Source organism: Schistosoma mansoni (assembly GCF_000237925.1).
Source record: "Schistosoma mansoni, WGS project CABG00000000 data, supercontig 0013, strain Puerto Rico, whole genome shotgun sequence".
Lineage (NCBI taxonomy): Eukaryota > Metazoa > Platyhelminthes > Trematoda > Strigeidida > Schistosomatidae > Schistosoma > Schistosoma mansoni.
The window spans coordinates 1664829-1672745 of record NW_017386025.1 but is presented as its reverse complement, the minus strand read 5'-3'; the positions used below and the strand labels follow the sequence as shown (position 1 = coordinate 1672745).

The following is a 7917-nucleotide window of genomic DNA, read 5'->3' as shown; positions in this document are numbered from 1 at the left end:
CATACTAAGATCTATACCAATTCCACTATGATCAATATCATTAGTAACATTGTCCTCCTTCTCTTCATCGTCATCATCATCAACATCACGAAGATGACCACCTCCCCTACTTCCATCGCCACTCCCTTCTCCTCCTCCATCTCCACTACTTGGAGTACGATCAGCTGATGCAGCCCATATTCTTGAACAATGATCTTCAAGAATAGCCTAAAATTATATTCAAAGAAAATAGTCATGATTATAGTAATAAAAGAAATTGGTATGGATCTTTGATGAAATTGATGGATCAACGATAAAATCGATAGGATTGCACAATAGAGAGAGAGAAAAAAAACAAAAAAAGATAAAACGAATACATACTCTGCCTAACAACACAATGATATTGATTGTTACAATTTAGATTATAAAATAACTGCGTGTGTTGGTGATTAAAGTTATTACACTTAAAGTTGCAATACAATAAAACAGATAAAAAGAGAAGTTCGATTTTAAACCGAATAAACATTCGACATATCAAATTAGTTTGTTTAAATGTAAGAGTCTATTGTTTGAATGATTTGGTAAAGATAGAAGTCGATTTTGAAAAAACAACAATGCCAATATGCCCTGGTACGGCTGAGAGTGAGGAGAGTCCGCACTCCCTTTCGAAATACTCTCACATGACCACGTGTAAACAGCCACTATCATGGAAATACTACTCACTACCTTCTCGCTGCACCGGTGTTGTCTACGAAATTGAGAGGACGAAGAGCGAATGTTAAGATTAATAGTACACTCTGATTGCGGGTAGCAAATAGTGCGAAACCTAAGTGTAGATCAGGGTGTCATCTTGTCGACCACCTCTAATCACCTAATATATCTAAAGAGTATTTTTCAGACGAATAGAGCTAAATGTTCCATTACAACGATCATGAATTATAATAGTACCAAGTGGCAAACTTGTCCCACTTTTTTTACTTCATATTACTATTCATTAAAATTATATACATCGAAAGTTGGATGGGAAAGAGCAACCAACGATAGAAGCCGGTTTGATTATGTAGTTAATATTATTTATACACTTTGACTAGTAAAACACAACTACACAGTTCAATCATCCATTGTCTCTGATAAACAACAAATGAAAGAAAATAAATGAATACATTTTCAAACCTGTACTGAGATCCAATCTAGATAAGCATTAACTTTCAATAAAAATGAATCCTCTTGATCTCTGGTTGCTTCTTTCTCTTCTACATACCGAGCACCAGCTTGTCCGTTGTGCATAATATTAAACATTGATTCCGATGATGATCGATCTATCATCACTGAGTCAGAATGATTTATTGTTGTTAAATAAGTCAATTTAGCTAAACTGAATAAAGTTTTACGACGTCCTAAATATTGAAATTCTTTGCACGCTTCTTCATATAAAATAGTTGAAGCCTAGAAAGAAATATAACAAAAATTTCTCAAAAGATTTTTTATGATCTACACAAAAACGTAGTAAAATTTAAAACGGTAATCTCGTGTATCCTGATTGGTTGTGTGAGTTTTGATATTAAGGTGATAGATAAAACAAATCTACGCATAGTGAAAGCTAAACCAGCCTATGTCAATCTACGTCGTCTTTTATGCCATTGTGATATTAGTGTTGTTGTAGGTGGAGAAAATGAGAGATGGTTAGTTTAGGATATGACGTCATGGTATGAAAGAAAACTGTACGGAATTGAAGTCTATCGATTCATTACGTCTTCTTGGTTGGAGTCCGTGTGATAGTATAACTCAATGGCTTGGGACGTTATCAGACATGGTCCGTGATAAATCTGCTACTGGGACGGTTAACACTGACTTGTTAGCCGCCCCCTATAACTCAGACTACTTCTACATGTCAACTCGAACGATAAAGAAAAGGGGTGAAAATTGAGCGAGAACTTTATTCCAAGATTAACTTGCGTACAGAAAATCGAGTGTATTTACTAAGTTGTATGTGACTTTGAAACGAACTTCGAAACGTACTAAATATAGTGACGGTATAAGTGATTATTCAATCGAAAAATGCTACACGTGATCCATCCCTTTTTTCTAAATACTTGTGAAAGGTTTCCATTAAGTGCTGATTAGATAAAACATTTCCTGACACTTTCTGGGGTTCTAAAGATATTTACGGATTCCCGACAGTTTACAATCATAGACAGTAGCGACCCTACTGTAATTTGTTCTGCATTCCATATAAGATTGAGAAACTTAACTGAAAGAATTCCTTTTTGATCGTAATTTCTTCACGTCGTTTTCTTTACAGTACATTATCTCTTTATTTGTGTGATGCATTGCTTTTTTTGGTACCCGGTTGTATCAGATTTCGTGTATTAAATCAATAAATATATAAAATATGATATAACCTATTGAAATATAAGAAGTAAGGTTAGGAACTCGCAACCCAATATATAGTTAAAAGCAATTAAATTTTTTTAGATGCAACTCCCTAATAAAAGTCTACACTAAGTTATTTTGTCACGAAAGAATTGTCGATGACTAATTTTTCCGTGTCTAATTAGTTAACATCGTTAAGTATTTCATAACAAGCGTAAACTTAAGATGTACTAACATTCTAGTTTGTTCCTTCATATAATCTACAAGCTAATTGTTAGGTTAAGGAAAGATAAGATCTATTAAAAATTAGACAATAGTTTGATGCAACCTTAAGTGATAGTAGGAAAATAAGACATATTGTTTAGATTTGTCTGTTTTAGTGAGTCATTAGATAATTGAAGGGAGACGGACAAAAATTGTAAATATAACGTTCGCCCTTATCAGAGTTGAACGTTTGGTTATGCAGATAATTAAGGATTCTCAAGTTTAGCACTACAGACAGAAATCTTATCGGTATACTTTTCTGAGAAACCTTTTTTGAGACTTTATGTAAAGATTCGTTTATAGCCAATCCATTAGAAATAACAATACAATAGTGAACGCAATGTAAAATAACCCTTCAACTGAACATGCATCACGTATTCCACACGATCCGAAGACTTTTGACTCAGCTCCTCAAAGTACTGAGAAGACAGAAGGAGCCGAAATCACATAATAACGTACGCACTAAAAAACATTTTTCTGGTTGATTAGAGTCGAGCTTTTCATAGATAGTGGATTTTCTGTCAAAACTATCTATTCTATACATGAATGAAAAATCGTACAGGGATTTTGAAAATGAAATTGTTGAAAAGAGAACATTTCACCTTTGATTTACTAAAACTACTACTACTACTACTAATAATAATAATAAAGTTTATGACGACAAACCTTTTCATATTGTCCAGTAGATAATAAATGAGGCCATGCATAATTTTGTACATCTTTACGATGGAGGAATTTCTCCACTGGATCGTTATTGTTATCATCCGGTAGTTTATGATGAATAGATTTATTGACATTTGTAGCTTTCGTTAACGGTACACTATGATTACTTATATTCACATCTAAAATTGACTGAGATTTATCTAAAATATGAGAGCTATTCATGAAACTATGCGGTTTATGGTGATAATTATCATTGACTTGTTGCATACTACTTATATTTGTATGAGTAGTAGCTTTTGTTGTTGTGGCAGCATGCAAATTGGTATAGTGCAGGATATTCGTGGTATTTATTGTCTTATTCAGTGAATTACTTGAACGATGTAATAGTGCAAGAAGAGATTGAACTCGTGCACGTTCATCATGAGAGAGGAACCACTACAATGTTTTTTGTAAGGAAAATAACAAGTTAGAAACAAAAATGAAGAAACGATAAATTGTGTACATTTCGATTGGGGGCTCTTTATTGTTTAAAAACTAGTAATTATTAATCAATTAGTTAACTCATTTATCAGCTATTCGGATATGAGATACACTCTAGGTGTGAGGGCTAACGATACTACTTGTTTGATCAAACCGAAGTACGTGAGGCAGGGTTCGAACCTCGGATTTAGTGGTTAAAAGTCAAACTCCTTAATCACTAAGCCACAGTTATATGGAAACTTTGTAAAAGTAGCTGTACCTGCATCGAAGTAATTGAAATGGGATCCAAACCTGTAAACTAATGACTTAAAGTTAAAAGTGATTTAAAACTTGCTTCACCGATTCTTCAGAGCTTCTTAACTCAGGGCATTTAACTTAATGAATGATTGTAGGCAATTTAGTTACCAGTAAACAAGATTCCTGATACTGAATTTCAACTTTTATTAATCACCACGCAAATATTTATCATGTTTCAATAAGTGATTGATATACTTGTATACAAATTTATATGTGATCCTCTTATGTAATAGATACTTGATTTAATGTGTTCAGGAAACATTATTGTGAACAATGTGATACCGATTGTTATTAGAGGTATGATAAAAGTTGTCACTTCTCGACTGGCCATACCGTGAGGCGAAACTTTCTTTGAAAGGATTACTGCGTTTTGAGAACTCTGACTTGTTATGACTAGAGATTATAATCGATATCATGCACTACATTGCCCAAAAAGGATTTCGATTATCGAATAGTTTACCAATAGGCCATCAGGACTAGTGACCTGTTTCACGAATTAAAACACCAACCAATGAACAACGAACAGCGATTTAATGCTTATTGGTGGTGAAAGCTGTTCCTTCTAGTCCGGTAGTCAATAAAAAGACGTAGATAGGAAGCAGACTACCTTTCTATTGTACCCAATTCATTTATGACTACTCAAAACGCATGCAATAACATGATTGAAATGACTGACTACACAACATACCAAATAATAACCCCTTACTCTAAACAAAATCCCACCATAAGTGGTAGAGGGCAAGGAAAACGATGCATAATTGATTAACAATGGACCAAAACAAAAGAAATATGGTTGGGAAGATAGATGGTACATCAACTGTTTAGCAATATATATATATATATATATAATTGTTAAGATGAATCAGTACGATGTTTCAAAAAGAGCACATATTACACGGTTCAGAAATTTAATAGATAAAAATAAATATTAATGTGATGGATATATAATATATATGCATGCATACTTGAAGTGCATAGTCTGGAAGTTTCCATTCAGATGGAATACGTCTAATAACCGACGCTAAACGATGATGGTGAAAGCGATTACGTTGATCTATTTCAATTGATGATAAGCCATTATCATCATCTTTATCAATACAACCATCTAAAACGTTTAAATTATATTGTTCATCTTGTACTTCAAGTAGATAACACCAACGCATAATTTGATCTCGATCAATAAATTGTTCAGCTAAATCCAATGCAGATTCAGGTCTGTGCAACTGATCACCTGTATGTAATATGTGAGGATGAAATGATTTAAAAAAAACATAAAAATTGATATAACGGATATCTTAAGGTAATTTTTTCTCTTTCAGGTATACTACGATAACACATTAATGAGATGGTAAGACTGGTCACGTTGTATAAGATCCAGGATTTATGACCTAGATTAACACCAGATAATACTTTATTTAACACAATTACAGGGGTTGAGGATAAATTCCACTCTCGTTCGCAATTTTGACCTTGCACCTGGCAGCCTACCAAAATGAAGTGGGAATTCTTATTTATATTGTCGTAATCCATGATAGAGGGCATGTTTCGTCCTCTTTCTTACTGGCTTATATGAAAAATGTGAAGTTATCTACGACGAAAACACAACTTCATCATGCTACGGACATGTCAAGTGTAGCGCAATCAGTCATGATGGAAGAAAAACTTAAACATAGCAAAAGTCATACCTCAAATTGATTCTGTAATAGAAATTACTCCCAAATATCAACAATTGAATGACTAAACGAAAACATAACAGTAATTACTGGCTACGATATACTTGGATGACTTGGGGACGTGGAGTTTATCCCCAACCGTTACAAGCAGTCATATTCAGTAAGTTTGAAGTAGAAATCAGTAACAAGAAAGGAAATCACATATTTAGTAGTCAGTAGGCTAAGTGACTGTTTGCCTACACTTAACAACTAATCACATTTCAATTTCAATACCACATTTCAAAAATGCTTAGGAACGTTTCGTTATATAGACTCTATTACTATTTGATCGATAAAATTCGATTGAGAGGCGTAATATAAATATGATATTAGTTACTACTCAATTATCAATCGATGTCAACAGCTCAGTTCGGTAGGAGATCAGTTTCAGCTTGTACAACGTTTTAATCTGGGTGGTATGGGTTTAAAACAACATAGGAAGCATAAACTCCGTTGAGATAAATATTTACCTTGTTGGCGAGTGCCAACTAACACGAAAATTAGGTCGATGATTTTCTGAAAACTATCTGTCTCTACGACCACTTAACGACCTTATATATCTACATACTATACGAAGTTGGTAGTTGATATTCAATCAATCCTGTAATTAACATAGAATCTAGCAGAAATGTGAGTTAGTCTAAGTTTCTATACTTGAAACGATAGCACGATGAAGTGAAATTAACAAGAATAGGAAAAGAATTTAAATTATTGTAGTCGAAATGATAGTAAAAAAGACTAAATATTGAGCATACGGTCGAAGAAGATGCAAATATCATGTGTGTATGTCAAGAAATACTACAATTCAAGATTTATAGGAAAGTAAAGAGTGAATATAACTGTGCCAGTATGACACATTCTGAGTCATCTTACTCAATGTCTACAACTATTGGGTACACGAATACCAATCAGGTATTTTACAATTACCAACATGGTTAATACTAACAGTCAATAATTTCATGAACTGATGCCACATCTTGGTTTGAGTGACCTTAAATTTATTACAACCTATTCATACACCAGACAACATCGAAGACCAAGGTACGGAGTGATTGGGTATACATAAAACATGTCCTAATAAACTTTTAAAACCATTAATCTCCGATTGCTGGTTACAATTATTATTTCTTGAATAGATACACTGACTTTGATTAAGGGTTAGAGAATCAGTGAGAAAGGTATGGACAGAATAAAGTTAATCATTTTTCACAAGTGAAAGAATTTAAAAAGTAAATCATTTGCCAGAGATCTAAATATGAGCCACACTCTAAGTGTGAGAGCCTAAACCGAAGTAGGTGGAGAAGGGTTCGAACCTTGGACTTAGTTGTTGAAAGTCGAATGGATTAACTACTGCTCAACAACCAGATAATAAAAAGGTATTTGAAAACCATCCGTCTAGCTTTCTAGTACTCTAAACAGAAGTTTTACAATGTGGTGGTCCCTGTAAACTATAAAGCGGGTGACAAATCCAGTAAATGTTAATCAACCAATCAATAGTGATGTAACAGAACACAATACCCTATTGAAAACAGGAGGAAATAAACTTCAAAAAATAATTATTTTATATTGAATTACGATAGATTAAAAATAACAAACAATGGTTATTCAAACTTTATTTATCACTAAGAAATAGTTGAAATAGTATGAAACGACAACTTACCTACAATCGAAATTAGATACTCTCTTAAACTTGCATACCAATGCTTTAAACGTCTTAAGCGTTGTAATACTTGTAGACGATTTTTGATACTCGGTAGATGTATATGCGGTCGATGAGTTTCTAGATTATCGTCATTATCACCATGTGGCAATAATTCTTTAGTAGAACACCAAGCCCAAGTTGACTGTTCAATGGCCCAGTTAACACGTTGTTTAGCTAAGCTTAAAATACTACGAATTAAATCAATAGCATAGTTGACGCAGTCGTTTACTAATTGATGATTAGGAGTTGTTTGATCAGATGTTTGATCAACATGATCGTGTTCATCCACTAATAATGATGATAATTTATTTGAGCCAACTTTAACCAGATAGGTTAACTGTGTAATAGAGAAGAAACAAACGCATAAAAGACATACGAAAATCAATTATCATATGTATTGGGAGATAAACAGGAGATTTGTGAAGAAGGTTGATTACTTTATCAAAA

General features: G+C 33.4%; 1 protein-coding gene across 1 annotated transcript in view; it reads right to left on the bottom strand.

The window, feature by feature from the left end:
* Nucleotides 1-7917, bottom strand: part of Smp_167290 (hypothetical protein) — a gene marked incomplete at its 5' end in the record, with an annotated part of 38343 nt that overhangs the window by 5948 nt on the left and 24478 nt on the right. Inside the window, 4 exons of the mRNA XM_018790868.1 lie at nucleotides 1153-1425; nucleotides 3283-3714; nucleotides 5022-5287; nucleotides 7429-7807. Of these exons, the coding sequence (XP_018645884.1) occupies nucleotides 1153-1425; nucleotides 3283-3714; nucleotides 5022-5287; nucleotides 7429-7807 (1350 nt within the window). The remainder of the gene's footprint in view (nucleotides 1-1152; nucleotides 1426-3282; nucleotides 3715-5021; nucleotides 5288-7428; nucleotides 7808-7917) is intronic.